This window comes from Hippichthys cyanospilos, chromosome 6 (genome assembly GCF_059441005.1).
Source record: "Hippichthys cyanospilos isolate Australia breed blue-spotted pipefish chromosome 6, RoL_Hcya_1.0, whole genome shotgun sequence".
Classification (NCBI taxonomy): domain Eukaryota; kingdom Metazoa; phylum Chordata; class Actinopteri; order Syngnathiformes; family Syngnathidae; genus Hippichthys; species Hippichthys cyanospilos.
In genome coordinates, this window is record NC_142374.1 from 23,337,501 (window position 1) to 23,354,283 (window position 16,783).

General features: G+C 41.2%; 1 protein-coding gene across 2 annotated transcripts in view; it reads right to left on the reverse strand.

Moving 5' to 3' along the window:
- Nucleotides 1-1,740: 1,740 nt before the first annotated feature.
- Nucleotides 1,741-16,783, reverse strand: part of LOC148422874 (PDZ domain-containing RING finger protein 4) — a 115,238-nt gene continuing 100,195 nt past the window's right edge. For both annotated transcript variants that reach the window (XM_088418332.1, XM_088418333.1), the window contains exons 4-8: nt 11,851-11,949; nt 8,880-8,942; nt 7,124-7,225; nt 5,801-5,929; nt 1,741-5,151 (exon numbers count right to left, since the gene is read on the reverse strand). In XM_088418332.1, coding sequence (XP_088274458.1) covers nt 3,730-5,151; nt 5,801-5,929; nt 7,124-7,225; nt 8,880-8,942; nt 11,851-11,949 — 1,815 coding nt within the window. In that variant the 3' untranslated portion in view covers nt 1,741-3,729. The remainder of the gene's footprint in view (nt 5,152-5,800; nt 5,930-7,123; nt 7,226-8,879; nt 8,943-11,850; nt 11,950-16,783) is intronic.

Consider the following 16,783-nt stretch of genomic DNA (forward strand, 5'->3'; position numbering starts at 1 on the left):
ATCATAGGTCTAGTTATCGTGAAATGATATTACATGGGTGAGACTTTTCCGGAGGCGGCCATGTTTGTTATAGCTACGGACAATGGTAAATGCGGCATTAAAAATATTCATTAAATAATTCATTAAAAAGAAACGATTGTAAATTTCAAAAACTTGCGAAAAAATGTGTTGTTAATGACCAACAGTACGTTTTAAATATAATCTTAGGTCTAGTTATCGTTAAATGATATTACATGGGTGACACTTCTCCGGAGGCGGCCATGTTTGTTATAGCTACGGACAATGGTAAATGCGGCACCTCCCGCTATCCGTAATTAAAAGCGGCCTAAATTTTTCACACTATCCTTTTTAAATAAAAAAACGCAAATGTTGCATTATTTCTCCGAAAAACATTCATATTTCTTTCTTTCTTTTACGTTTCTATCCAATGCGCTAATGGAGGCCTCATATAACAAGTTTTTTTGTTGTTTTTTTTTTTGTACCGCACAGGTTAAGACATCAATTGTTGTACTTTTCCACGCCCGCCAATAAACAGCGGTCGGGATAAAGGACAAAGAATTTGCGGTGCGCTCCCCGGGGATTCCCAAAGGTCAGCGGCAAACTTTCATAAGAGAGGCGCTGCGTACGTCCCAGTTGTGAAGACGACTGCTATCTAGTTGACATTTTTGCGCCGGCGCTGCTGTTTGAACTGCGCGCGGCTCAAATGCCAAGGCTGTCACCTCACGCTTTTTAATTACACCTGATGGCTTGTGTTTGGGGCCCGCAACTGAACTTCATTTGCCGTCACGTACTCGGGGGATTTCCGCAATCCGCCTTTTCGCCCCCTGACGTCTTTTACGGCTAGCAAAAGTGCGAGTAAACAAACCCTCGGATTTTATTGGAGAAAACCACGACGATTTTTGCCTTCTTCCCTGATTGCGTGAAGCAATTTACATTTCATTGGCGAATCAATCGACTGCTGCGTCACTCTCGCCTTTAGGTTGGTCCAACTGCAGCGAGAGTCGTTCATCTTACCGCATTTACCGCACTATAAGGCGCACCGGATTATAAGGCGCACTGTTAATGAATGGCCTATTTTAAAACGGTTTTATATGTAAAAGGTGCACTGCACTATAAGGCGCACAGAATAGAAGCTACAATAGTGGCTGGGCTTGCACCATGCATCCACTAGATGGAGCTGCGCAAAAGGGACAACAATCAGATAAGCCAGTCAAACTATATTAATATAAAATTAGAAATTAAAAATAAAGACGATTTGTAAATACTCAGAGTTGACAAAAGATGCACTTAAAAAAATGAGTCTAATTGTTATGGATATATATATATATATATATATATATATATATATATATATATATATATATATATATATATATATATATATATATATAAGGCGCACAGAATAGAAGCTACAGTGGTGAATGGGCTTGCACCATGCGTCCACTAGATGGAGCTGCGCCAAAGGGAAAACAATCAGATAAGCCAGTCAAACTGTATTAATCGACAATTATAAATAAAAAATTAAAGATGATTTGAAAGTACCCGAAGTTGAAAAAAGACTGCAATTAAAAAAACGAATGTAATTGAATATATTTCAGTGGTCTCTAACCGGTGCACACAGGGGTCATACCTTGCCTCAATTGCAGTGAGAGTCGTTCAGTTTACCGCACTATAAGGCGCACAGAATAGAAGCTACAGTAGTGGCTGGGCTTGCACCATGCGTCCACTAGATGGAGCTGCGCCAAAGGGAAAACAATCAGATAAGCCAGTCAAACTTTATTAATAGACAATTAGAAATTAAAAGTAAAGATGATTTGTAAATACCCGAAGTTGACAAAAGACTGCAAAAAACGAGTCTAATTGAATGTATTTCAGTGGTCTCGAACCGGTCCATACCTTGCCTCTCTTAATTGAATCAGCCGGAGACATCATTTTACACGATCTTCTCGTTTTTAGTAATTTTCCGGTGTGTGAACAAGGATGGACTCGAGCGTCGGTTCGGTCTGCTCGCTTCTTTTGTTGAAAGTGTGTCTTATGTTATGCATACAACATTTGACTTATTGATGATTTTGCTTCAAACTTTGGATTTGACATGGAGCACTTGAGAGACGAGATGGAAAAGACATCAAATGTCCAATGTCCTTTTCGGACAAACAAAAAACAAGCAGCCCAGCCTGAAATCTGTTCAAAAGGGGAAAAAAAATGCAATTTATTGTCATTTAATTTCAAAGAGCACCATCACATTTTTTTTTTTTTTTTAATTCAACTGGCTACACATTTGCCGACTACGCGTTGACGTGAAACCATGGCACAAAGACTCCAAACAAACATCTGCTCCAGATGTGAAATTTACAATATTTCCCTTTTCGGCTATGATTTTGGAAAGAAAGCACAAGTTCAATTTGACTTCCAATCAGCTGAGTCCTGCTCAGTGGCAAACGATACAATTCACCTTTGGAAAAAGAAAATATTACAAAAAAAAACAAAAAAACATTGGATAATGCAACAAAACAAAATAAAATAAAAATAATCACAGTTTAAAATTCTGACTATTCTCGGAATTATTTTATGATTGGATTATTTTTTGAGCTTTTTATTAAAATTATTAGAATTATCACACGCAAAATTCTGACTTTAAAATTATGAGAATATTCTGAATGATTCTGACTGTACTCTGGATTATTTTAGAATTGTATTATTTTAGAAGTTTTTAGAATTTTATTAAATTTCTTAGAAATATTGCAGACAAAATTTTGACTTTCTGAGGATAATCGAAATTCTGATTTAAAAATGAAAAAAATGTGACTTTTTTCTCAGAATTATTACAATAAAATGAGAAATCTATCTTGAGATTTTTAAGAATAAAGTCAGAAAAAGGTTTTCTGTTATAATTTTGTCAGAATTGTGACCAATTATTTTAGAATTTTTCAGAATATTATTAAATTAGATTCGTCACAAAATTCTAGGATAATCGGAATCCTGATTTTAAAATGAAAAATGTGACTTTTTTCTCAGAATTATTACATTAAAATGAGAAAGCTATCTTGAGAATTTTAAGAATAAAGTCAGAAAAAGGTTTTCTGTTATAATTTCGTCAGAATTGTGATTTCAATTATTTTAGAATTTTTCAGAATATTATTCAATTAGATTCACCACAAAGTCAGAATAGTCCCTAAAAATGTAATTTAGATTTTCAGAATTATTTTCAAATGAGAAACTAAAGAATTCTGAAAATAAAGCCAAAAAAACAAGTTTAAAGTCAAAATTTACAGAATGATTTTCGTGCTTAGGAAAGTCAGAATTCTCATTTCAAAGTGAGGAATTTGACATTTTTTCTCTGAATTTTTATATTCAAACGACAAATCTAACTTGCGATTTTGAAAAAATTCGTCCGATTCTCAGAATAGTCAAAATCCTCCGCTAGATACCCCGCCGACCCCCGTCTTCCCTCGAGTGTCAAAAACGCCGGGCCGGACGTTCGGGCGAACGAGCGGAACCGAAAACGAACATCCAAGTCGGAGGCGCGCGGGGACGGCGAAAATAGGCGAGCGCGTGGTCAAACGGTAGAAAAGTGTCCAAGGGGATGGCGCGGATAAACTCTTTACAAAATGCTATCTGGGTGTACAAAGTGTGAAAAATACTCCTCTCGTCCTCATAAAAACGCCACATTGAACGAGGCAATTAGATGCATACCACCACGGGTAGAAAGTACGTACTGTACGTAGAGTTTCACACCGTAGTGACCGACAGGAAGGCGTTGTGCACCCGCGCCCCCTCGGGAGCTTTGGTCCCGTGCGTCATCAGCTCCTGGATGGTCATCCAGTTGTCCAGGATCTTCTTGTTGCGCTTCTTCATCATCTTCTTGTGGCTGAGCTCGATGATGCTGGCCTCGCCGCCGCTCTGCGGGTTCTCCTTCAGGCTCTCCAGGCGGCTCCTCTGCATGAACTCGCGGCGCTTGCGTTGCTCCTTGGCGCGCAGCAGATGCTGCTTGCGCTCCTCCTTGCTCCAGTAGCGACCCATCTTCATTTCGCTCATGGCGTCGTCGTCCGTGGTCATTCCGCCGCTGCGCTCCTCCTTGATCTTCAGCGCCCGCTCCCGCAGGATCTTGTCGCGCACCGGCCGCTTGGTGACGTAGCGCGTGCCGTCGCCGCGGATCTTCACCTTCCATTCCATCTTGGGCTCGTCCAGGAGCAGCGGCGCCGCCAGGGGTTCCTTGTTGCATACGCTGAGCAGGCTCAGCTGGCTCTGGGCGTACTCCACCGCCGAGCGCTGCTGGATCAGCTGCATGTAGCTCTGGTAGTGGCGGGCGTGCGCCGGGACGTTGGCCTGCCGCTGCTGGGAGCTCTGCGACGGCGAGAAGTAAGGGATCTGCGCCGCCCGGGGTTCGGCCTTCCCTCGGCGCCGCTCCTCCTCCTCCTCCTCCTCGGCCCGGAGCGCCCGGTCCGACTCGGAGGGGTCGCTGTGCTCCGGGCTGCTGCCCTTGCCGAGCGGCGGCGCCCGGCGGCCGGGGCCGAGCGAGGGCCCGCCGCGGAGGTTCCTCCGGTTGGTCAGGCTGACCATCCTCTGGAGGGAGTGTTCCGGGGAGCGATCCATAGCGAGAGGGGTACTCCGAGAACTCTCGGCCGTGTTGTAGGCGCTGGAGCTGTCCTTGTCCGACTTCTCCGGCCTCTCCTTGACGTCGGCCGGCTCGGCTTTGCCGGGCTCCCCTCGGAGGGGGCCGGGCGAGCGCCGGTCCTTGCGGAGCTTGTGCGCCCGCATGATGTTCTGGCATTCCAGCTCGATGCTGCGCAGCTCCTCGTTGAGCATGCGCAGCTCGCGCTGGACGCCGCCCGCTTCGCCCACGCTGCACTCGATGGTGCTGCGCCGGCTGTAGAAGAGGTCGTACTCGCCGCTGTTGCGGATCTGGCACTTTAGTTCCAGGAGCTGCTGGTAGCGATCGCCCTGCGCCGCCGCCGCCGCCGCCGCCGCCTCCTCCTCGTCCTCGCCCTCCGGGCGCCGCGGGTCACGGTTTTCCCGGAGGCACTGCGACAGCCGCCTCTGGATATGCGCCAGGACGTTGCGCTCGCAGTTGTCCTGCCTCTCTTTCAGGACCCGCCCGCTGTCCTGATGCCGGGTGAGGGTAGAGCAGGTGGGCCTGTCGTCGTCTTCCCGCTGGTCACAAAAACGAGAACGCCCTTAACTTCTTCGGCTTCGTGACGTTTGCTTGGTAAATGTCGCTGTCCCGACATTCGTTACATAATTGTACGTGTAATATATTCCCAGTATTCCCGGGGTCGGGCTTACAAAAGTTGAGTTTTGATTCGGTTTAGGTATACTTTTGTTGGAGTACTTGAGTAGCTTCGTACTTGCCAACTTTTGAAAACGTAATTGTGGACGGGTGGGTAGTGGGGGTGGGGAAATTGGAAAATTATCATTTAAATTATCATTATAATCACTCGGGGGACTCGTAACTTGGACTCGCGAGTGACTCGACTTAGACCCGTCGAGTAAAGACTCGAGATATGCCTCGGACTCTCGGAACTCGTGAACGTTGCGCGTCTTTATGTTATGGCCTGTTAAAATTTCATCTGTCTTCATAGGAAAATTCTTGAGAAAGTGGCGGGGGCGGGCACAATTCAATTAGTCTTCAAAATCGTCGATCCGTAGTTTAAACCCATGGAACTCAAAAGCACATCAGCCAAGGTCACATTTAAGGTCAAGGTCGCAGCTATTTGTCCCCAGTATTAGAGCTTGAGTTTTCATTTACGATCGTTTCATCGATTTATGATCGTTTGTGATAAAACAGAGCAGACAGTCCGACCTGTACGCTGTCCTGCTCCTCCTGGAAGGCGGCCAACTCCATCTCCTCGCGTTGTTGTTCCTCCAGCATTTCCATCTTGAGCTGCTCCAGGAACTCGCTGTGCTCGTCATCCAGCCAGGCCTCTTCCAGCTGCCAACAGAGGAAATTGTTATTTACGAACCCACGTCAAAAACAAAAAAAAAACGAGTTGCCTCCTCTATTTCGACCCTCTGTTGGGAGGAACCGGCGACATTATGAGATACGGTCTGTCTCCGTGTTTTCCCACCGGATGAGAATCCTCCACATCGCAAATTTTCTTTCAATTTACGACGGAGTCGCGCTTTTTAATTAGAAATGGCTGCCGGCTCAGCTGCACTGCGGCACGGGTCCTTCCGCTTGTTCGGCCGCCGGCCTGAACCCGGGCCGCATTAGCATGCCATTAGCTTTTATCGCTTTGCGTCCGTAGTCAATTACAGTGTGCGCTACATAAAAAATAGACGTGATGAGGTGGCGTCCAAGAGTGCTTTTGGTGTGAAGTGACACCAAGCAAGACGTGGAACGAATCAAAACACTTCTGAGGTTGACCCGAAGCACCAAAACAACTTATCACTTAGCTTAACTTATGAAAAATGGGACAAAGTCTTAAAAACTGAAGTATATTTACAAGTATTCATTCAAAGTTTTTTTTCCCCCCATACTGATACCGGTGTGAGTACTCAACTCTTGAGTAGTCACCGATAAAGAGTACCAATACAGCCAGCACTTTTTATACACAAAATCCCCTCCAAAACAATCTCTATTTAAAAAACGCTAAGTCAATGTCAATGGAAAATTTATATCCAACTAATTTGTCATTTCAAATTCGTAAAACTGCTTCAAGAGAGCGACCAATATTAGTATGGAGGATAGAACCCCTAACCCTAACCTTTAAATGAGGCCAGGTATCCACCTGATACTGATATATATATATATATATATATATATATATATATATACACCATATTATCCACACTATAAGGCGCACGTTTTAAAACTTTTTCCATATATAAGGCGCACCGGATTATAAGGCGCACCGCACCCTCAATTCATGACATATTTTAAAACTTTTTCAATCACAATATAGCAATACTCAACTTAATAACAATGATAACTCAAATAATAACTCTAAACTCTCAATGGCATAATAACTCAATGTCGATCCTTTTATAAGGCGCACCTGATTATAAGCCGCACCATTAGCTTTTTAAAAAAAATAAGGCTTTTAGGTGCGCCTTATAGTGCTGAAAATATGATATATATATATATATATATATATTTTTTTTTTTTTTCTGTTTGCTCTCTAACCTGCATCTCTGGCCTGGCGACCAGCAGGACGATGCTGCGGCACTCGTCGTTGGCGAGCGCAGCCATGGCCTCCTCTCGGTCCTGCACATCTTGGCCATTAATCTGAAGATGACACCAAAACCGGATTAGCGCGAGACAAAGGTGTACACGGGCGCGGGGAGTACTTACGCCCGCAAAAAGAGGTCAGCTCATATGCAATAAAAAGCCCGAGCACAACAGCGGCGGCGGTTATTATGAATGGGACGGCGCTACAGTGGGAAGACGGCGCATACATACATCTCGCCGTACAATTAACCGGCCGCCGACAGCGAGCGTCCATCTTTTGGCCGGCCAGACTAATGGCGCTGTCATCGGCGGATAATGGCGCCAATGTACGCGTAAACAACCCCCCCCAACTCCTCTTCTGGATCAGATCACTCAGCAAACACCGCCGCGCAATTAAGTCAAGAATAAAGAGTCGGTTTTAGCCCCCCAAAAAAGTGTTTAATTTCAAGTTATTCATCGGAATTGATGTGTAAATTTCAAAAAGTGGTATTGTTATGAACAATAATTACCGGGACGATCACGAGGGCGGACGTCAGTTGGCTGTTAGCAGCAAGTGCCTGTTGCAACTCACAGTAACTCATGTTAGCTGAGCTTGTTACCGCTTTATTTTTCAATAAAAGAAGCAAGCAGGCTGAACCAACGCTCGAGTCCATCCTTGTTTACACACCAATATTCCTAAAAAAGAAAAAAAAATCGTACAAAAGTTATGATGTCTCCATCTGATTCAATCAAGAATGGAATTTAAAATTCCTGGATAGAAGCTAAAAACATTGAGGAAGGTAAGACAGAAAAGTAAGAAAGAAAATAGAAATAGTTATGTTAGTTAAATAGGAAGATAGTTATGATATATATACCGTAATTCCCCAAATATAAGACACACTTTTGTTTTTCCAAAAATGAAGGACAACTCGTATTAGTTGAGGTTGCTACGGCATTATTTTCAATAAAAGAAGCAAGCAGGCTGAACCAACGTTCGAGTGAATCCTTGTTTGCGCACAGGCATATGACTAAAAAAAGAAAAGAATTGTGCAAAACTTATGACGTCTCCATCTGATTCAATTAAGATGTGTAAAAATTCCTGGATAGAAGCTAAACAGAATGAGAAAGGTAAGAAAGAAAAGTAAGAAAGAACATAGGTAGGTCAAGAAGATAGTTTTTGATATATACCGTAATTCCCCAAATATAACACACACTTTTTTTTCCAAAAATTAAGGACAGTTTGTCTTAGTTGAGGTTGCTACGGCACTATTTGCGATAAAAGAAGCAAGCAGGCTGAACCAACGTCCGAGTCCATCCTTGTTTACACACCGGAATATTACTAAAAAAAGAACTTATGATGTCTCCATCTGATTCAATTAAGAACGGTGGTCAGAGCACACGGAAAGATATTCCATTTGACTCGTTTATTGATTGCGGACTTTTCCACGGTACGTACAAAATACGAGAATTCGCCCCCAAAATTAAGAGTGCGTCCTCCACACTTAAGTAACATCCAGCTTGAGTCTTGGAGACCCACAGGAGAGTCCAAGCTGCAACGCAGCAACCATCCAGAACCGGGAAAAAAAAAAAAAAACAGTTGGTGCTGAGTCTGTAAGTAAAACAGCCAGAGGCCCCTTTAATGTGCGGCCATTAAAAATGAATGGGACTCTTCATGCTGGGGGACAGCGGTTGAGTGTGATCAGTTTTTTATCCCCCCCCCCCCCCCCCGTACCTGTAATATGCGGTCCCCCTCTCGGATGCGGCCGTCTTTGGCGGCGATGCTGTTGGGACAGATCTGTGAACAGAGCATGACGCAAAAAGGTCAGGGGGCGAACCCCATCATCACTCTAAGCCGACGCGGCGTGCACCCGCTGCGGTTAATTTGACACGACAAGGGGGGGCGGGACTTGTGTGTATCCATCAATTCTTTTTATTGTCTTTTGAGGATGCCGCGGCGCTTCGTCTTCATCACGCTCAACTGCGGTACGCGCCGACATTCATTAAACCGGGACGTGGCTTCAGACGCCACTGAGGGGGGGTTGGACAACAGGGGACAAAGTCAATTGAAGCTAATATTGTTTTTAGTCATGTGGGAGGGGCACGTCCAGTCAATTCAAACTACAGGGGTACTTCTACTTAGGAAATTAATTCGTTCCGGTAAGTAATTTCGTAATGTCGATCTTTCATAAGTAGAGACGCTTTTTACATGTAAATAGCCAAATCCATTCCAAGCCCCCCAAAATGCTCCAAAAGACTATCAATGAATACTATCAAATTATAAAAATGCATAAAAAATGGTAACATACATTTTTTTTTCCCATTGATACAGGAATCATTTACAAGTTAGCACGAGCGCTAATATTTATTTTTGGATGATTCTGAGTGCGTACGTTTACTTAAGTTTGGGCTCGTGCGAAGTGCTTCCTGTCTGATGTCATTGCTGACAATGTGCCAACGACATAAACATCAGACGCGACCGCCCAAGGTGTATTATGTGTTTTTATGTGAATATGTACAATATTAGCCATAATCAATGTCAATTTTATGTTTGTTAGTTCTGCCGTGTAAATTGTAAAATGTTAACATACACTTTTTTTCCCATTGATACAGGAATCATTTACAAGTCTACAGGAGCACTAATATTTATTTTTTGGATGAGTGCGTACGTTTACTTAAGTTTGGGCTCATGCAAAGTGCTTCCTGTCTGATGTCATTGCTAAAGTGCTAACAATATGCCAACGACATAAACATCAGACGCGACCGCCCAAGGTGTATTGTTATGTGTTTTTATGTGAATATGTACAATATTAGCCGTAATTAATGTCAATTTTATGTTTGTTAGTTCTGCGGTGTAAATTGTAAAATGTTAACATACACTTTTTTTTCCCCATTGATACAGGAATCATTTACAAGTCTACAGGAGCACTAATATTTATTTTTTGGATGATTCTGAGTGCATACGTTTACTTAAGTTTGGGCTCATGCGAAGTGCTTCCTGTCTGATGTCATTGCTAAAGTGCTAACAATGTGCCAACGACATAAACATCAGACGCGACCGCCCAAGGTGTATTGTTATGTGTTTTTATGTGAATATGTACAATATTAGCCGTAAACAATGTCAGTTTTATGTTTGTTATTTCTGCGGTTTGAATTGTTGGTGGGAAGTTTGGATGAAACGAGTAAAGATGAAAAGTGGAAGACCGCAGGAAACAACAATGCAAAAAATTATTGTCTCTTTTGTGGGAAAAACGCCCTAACCCTAACCCCTAACCCCTAACCCAACACAAACTGTAACATATACCTAGACATCAAAGTTTTTGGTCACGTATTACATTAAAGCCATGCCGGCACAAGTACTGGTATCTTGTGTCTCATATTACAACCCAACAATGTCGCCATTCGTATCTTGAATTTTCTCTCGTCAGTAGAGACAATATTTTATGGCCGAGGCGGTTCGTAAGCTGAATTTTTCAAAACAGGAAGCGTTCGTAAATAGAGCTACCACCGTTGCGCATTTGCCAGCGTCGCCAATACCCGCAAACGTTCACCCCTCACTGGGTGTGTTGCGTCCATTCTAAATGTTTCAGACACAGAAAACAACTGCTCACACTATACCCCCAAAGAATTACGGCATTAAAGAAAACGGTAAAAGGTGAACTTTGTAATCTACCAGCAAAGTGTGCAATTACAGAACACTGACAATTTCTTTCTTGTAATTCACATTTTTTTCCAAGTCCACTGAAAAATGAACGAAAAGACTTCAGAGAAAACCACGGCAGATGCACCCTAAGGTAAGTTGACCTTCTATACGCCACGCTCAAAATCAAGGAGTGCAACGCCTCCTATAGACAGTGACATTCAGTCGCTTCATCGAAATGCGGCGCACACTTTTCATCCCGACTTTTTTCCCTCTCCCCTTTACCCAACAAATGCTGCCAGTAGCTGTCGAGCGCAGATTTATATTCCCCTCTGCTTTCAACTTCAAACGAATCTCAGAGTAAAGTTAAGAGAAACGGAGGCGCGAGAACGGCAACGCGTCAAAGTGTGCCCGTGTGTTCATCTGACAAAACTTCGGCGTTAGTTTGCCCTTATCATTTTGATACACCGGATCATAATATACTTGTGAACCGGTTGGCAACTTCGGTGCGATCAAATCGAACAGTCCTAAAATAGTTTGGTTCCTACTTGGAAAACAGGAGTTATTAACGGAAGCTTTAAAATAACAGGAGTTATTCCGTGACCGGTGCAAGTTTCAGAACTGATCCAATGGCCATGACGTGGAGTCCCTCAGGGGTCAATCCTTGAACCCCTTTTGTTTAGCTTGTATTTTTTTTTAATTTTCGTCTGGTAGGGCACAGACACAAGCCTCTTTTTATCTCCCTGCTAACTTGCCTCGGACTAACTCATTCAATCACAAATCATGCTCAGACATCTGCCCCGCAAACAGACCTTGAGATACGGAAAATCTGAAAACGAAGTTTAACAGACCGATACTGATAATCGGCAGTCAAGGAGGCTGATAAAAAACATTCATATGACATTCAGGAATCGTCTCAATCGTTCTAAGACTAATAATTATATACCATCTAGCATGTAACGGTAGGTTTTAGAGTCCTAAAGGAGATCATTCTAAGTTCTAACTTGTATCTTATTGGTGCCGTGTTGGTATAATCGCCATGTATGGCACTTTGCGGTGTCCTCACCTCGCTGACGTAGATTGCAACGTCCTCTTCCTCGTCCGTCCTGTAGCACAGAGTCAGCCCCAGCTTTTCTTGGCTGCTGAGTCGGCACAATTCCACTTCCTGTGGCGAGGAGAGAGGAGAAAACATATAGGGAAACGTTGCCCCGGGTGTTGCGCGGATGAAAGAAATTGCAGTTCTTCAGCGATTCTTTGAGGTTCAGGTTGTTGGAACTACGATTTTAATAGCCCCCTTCAGCGCGTTATGAAGGCCCCTGTGCGAAAGCAATCGGAAAACCACGGAAATGCCGCGGCGGTGGTCAAGATTGATGAGATGAAGAGTTCTAAAGCACGTTTGCGAGTGCTCGCTTTGCTGCTAACTTCTCATTTGCATACGGATTAAAGTAACAGGAGTTGAAAACGAAGCTTAAAAGTGAGAGTAGAGATCTCGTTCAAATGATGGGCCGTGCCACCTGATTCATCATCCACTCAACTCTAAAACGATGAGGAGCTGCGTCCGTTTTGAAACGTTGGGTCATCAAAATTTAGTAGTATAAGTATAGTATTAGTAGTATAAAATAAAACATTTTGAAGGATAATGATTGTGTGTGTAAAATAAGTTTGATATTTGAGTCTAATTATTGATATGATGGACGAGGACAGTGTTCCTTCAATTTTTTCAGACCATAACCTTTCCCATTGCAGGTTTAGCCCGCTATTTTTCCTACAATTTTTCCTTTGAAGTAAAACCAGTCAAACCATAAGGATTGTATTTGTTTAAGAAAAAAATCAACCTGTAAAACATTTATTTTCATTTATGTCCATATCTATTGCAGGTTTACCTCGCTATTTTAAAAAAAGAGGCTTCTAATTAAAAAAAAAAAGTGTGTACAGTTACGCTTAATCTACAAATCCACCGAAGCAATAACACTTTTGAGATTGTCACTTTACTTTATTTTAAGGTCATGCAAAAGTTGTTTTTTTTCTCCAAAAAACGAGCACGTTTAGTTTTTTTTTTTTTTTTAAACATCCATGTATAGGAAGGCTTTTTTTCATGTATTTACAAAATACCCCCCCCCCCCCAAAAAAAAAAAACTACCATATATGGTAAGTCTTTAAAAAAAAAAACAGATTGGCTATAGTAAGACTTTTTTTCCCTGTAAAAAAACAGCTTTTTGAGGGGGAAAAAAAAGGTAAATTTCTACCTTGCAGATTACGGCCATTTTTGGGAACATAACCCAGAGGGAACATTATTATACACTCAATTATAAGCACAAAATTACTCCGTCTGAAATAAACGGTATCATGGCAACACTAGTCACAAGTACGTAGACTCGAACTGCGGTGCGGGAAAATATTACGATTTTTTTTACTTACTTGAAAAAGCTGAAGATGAGAGAAAATGGCAAGTTTGACTCTTCGGGTTGACACTGAAAATTACGAGTAACTTTGAAGGTCCCGAAAGGCAAACTGGCTTGTGACTTTGGGGAGTCGGCAGGCGTTTGATCATGAGAGACGTTCTCATGTGAGTTGAATTGAAACGTCGCGGGAGATCAAACATTTTTTTTTCCCTACTCGCCGCCAAATATAGACCATCACACCATAAATATCAGCAAATTATGCTAATGCGAGCGGGCGTACGTAGCATGTATGCCGCAATAAATAATTCCCTGCCTCCCCGCGGTGAGACGTCAACAAACTATTGACTTACATGAGGCGCGCATCCGCATCAGGTTTTGGGACACAAATCCACACCCTCGCCATGCCTGCATTTAATTACCGTCATTCGCTCAGAAACGTCTCTCAGTGGTGTTGCGGGACACGCGGAATAGACCTTTCCTCTAGGGAGTGATCGATTATCGGATAGGCTGATAATCGGGCCCGATATTCGCTATATTGGTGCATATCGGGCTTTGCATGACCTTAAAATAAAGTAAAGTGACATTCTAAAAAGTATTATTGCTCCGGTGGATTTGTAGATTATGCTTAGATAATTGGAAATGTAAAATAAAAACGTACAAATAAAAAGACAGAAACAAAAAAAGCCTTCCTATACATGGATGTTTAAAAAAAAAAAAAACCTTACTATACGCGCTTGTTTTTTAGAAAAAAAAACTTTAAGTGTACATGTTTTTTATGTGTTTTGCATGACCTTAAAATAAAGTAAAGTGACATTCTAAAAAGTATTATTGCTCCGGTGGATTTGTAGATTATGCCTAGATAATTGGAAATGTAAAATAAAAATGTACAAATAAAAAGACCGAAACATAAAAAAAGCCTTCCTATACGTGGATGTTTAAAAAAAAAAAAAAAACCCTTACTATACGTGCTCGTTTTTTTAGAAAAAAAAAACAACTTTAAGTATACATGTTTTTTTATGTGTTTTGCATGACCTTAAAATAAAGTAAAGTGACATTCTAAAAAGTATTATTGCTCCGGTGGATTTGTAAATTATGCCTAGATAATTGGAAATGTAAAATAAAAACGTACAAATAAAAAGACCGAAACAAAAAAAGCCTTCCTATACATGGATGTTAAAAAAAAAAAACCTTACTATACGTGCTCATTTTTTTTAAAAAAAAAAACAAACTTTAAGTATACATTTTTATGTGTTTTGCATGACCTTAAAATAAAGTGACATTCTAAAAAGTATTATTGCTCCGGTGGATTTGTAGATTATGCCTAGATAATTGGAAATGTAAAATAAAAACGTACAAATAAAAAGACTGAAACATAATAAAAGCCTTCCTATACGTGGATGTTTAAAAAAAAAAAAAAACCCTTACTATACGTGCTCGTTTTTTTAGAAAAAAAACAACAACTTTAAGTATACATGTTTTTTTATGTGTTTTGCATGACCTTAAAATAAAGTAAAGTGACATTCTAAAAATTATTGTTGCTCCAGTGGATTTGTAGATTATGCCTAGATAATTGGAAATGTAAAATAAAAACGTACAAATAAAAAGACCGAAACAAAAAAAGCCTTCCTATACATGGATGTTTAAAAAAAACAAAACAACCTTACTATATGTGCTTGTTTTTTTAGAAAAAAAAAAAAACTTTAAGTATACATGTTTTTTTTATGTGTTTTGCATGACCTTAAAATAAAGTAAAGTGACATTCTAAAAAGTATTATTGCTCCGGTGGATTTGTAGATTATGCCTAGATAATTGGAAATGTAAAATAAAAACGTACAAATAAAAAGACCAAAACATAAAAAAAGCCTTCCTATACATGGATGTTTAAAAAAAACTTTGCCGTTTTCATCCACCTTTCCAAAAATTTTACTTATTTTTCCCCACTTGTGAGCACACCCCTTGAAAGCTAATCAAACCAAGCCGCAACCTTTGACTGACTGCGTCTGATACTTTCAAATCTCGCTTGCGGAAGTGGTAAGACCAGACATGAAGAAAAAAAAAAGCACGGGCTCGATCCGTTTCCCGAGCGCCAACCTGGAAGTCGGCGCAGCAAGTAATCGGAACTCCCGAGACGGCGCGACACACCTCGCATGCTAACACAAAAATGGCGTAATCGTCGGCAAGGGCTCCAGCCGTCTCAGAAGAACCCGGGCGTGACATCAAACCTTCCCGCCTCGTAGATTTATCACTTTCATAAGAATTTGATGACAGATCATTTGACTGCTTTGCAAAACTTTGTCCTTGGTTATTTTTGGTTAACGTTACAAAAGTGAGAAAAATCGACAAAAATCCGTCAAATTTTTGGCAAGTTCTTTTTCTTATCTTCGTTCCTGAATGATTGTAATGATGATTTGAATTATAGGAAGATTATTTGACCTTTAAATAATATTTGGTCCTTCACTATTTTTAGTTGAACTTTACATTCGGCAGAAAAATGGACAAAACTTAATTTTTCCGATTTATTCGAATGTTTTTCTTATATTTAAACATTTAGCTCTTTCAACAATAAAAATACGAATTTTAGAAATTCTAGGCAGATTATTTGACTGTTAAACAATATTTGGTCCTTCACTATTTTTAGTTGGACTTTACATTCGGCAGAAAAATGGCCAAAACTTAATTTTGCCGATTTATTCGAATGATTTTCTTATATTTAAACATTTAACTCTTCCAACAATAAAAATACGAATTTTAGACAGATAATGTGATCGTTATACAATATGTTATCCTTGTGTAGATTTTTTTCCAATTTTTTTTCCTCGAAAAATAAGCAAAAATGAGTCAATTTTTGACCATGATTTTCTTGGTCATTTAAAAAAAAACATTGCCGATTTATTTGAACTATTTCCATCTAATGTATATTAAAAAATGGCTCATTTTCCTTTTTTTTCCCCCCATTTTAAAAGCGCTAGACCCCGCTTCAGTGTTTGATCATGTTAGAACTATTATTGAAACATCCATCTGAAAAAGAACTATTTTTTGTCGGAAATACAAATCTGTTTTCAAATTCCCAGCAGGAGATTAGCGCAGCACGGAGATAAGAGCCGACAGTAATTTAATGGCGGCGGTGGCGCGATGCCGTGCGAAAATGTTCACCCCCTCCCGCCATCAAGGCGCACTGTGGGCCGTCATCATAATGGCGCCTTTGATTAGCCGTAATTGAAAAAGCGGCCGCAAATGCGCTGCGATTGAGAGGGAAGCCTGTCAACAAAGTTTGGCCTTTTCCCTGCCGTGAGCCACCGCAAAAACACGCTCAGCCTCCCTTTTTTTTTTCCCAATCGACAAAATGCATCCGCTAAAATGAATGTTGCGGCCTCGTTTGCTTATAATGGTTCCTGTCTTACGCCCGACACGTCGAGAATAATAAAGCAAAACAAGCCTCAATTATCGCCGGGGTTTATCGCCTCCCGGTGATTAATTACTTGAAGCGCGCCGCCATTTTAACGAGGAAATAAGTGATTCATTGAGAGCTATTTACTTAACAGTATATACTTTATTATTGTGATTGTGGGGATAGTACTGAAGTTAGCAGCTAGCTGT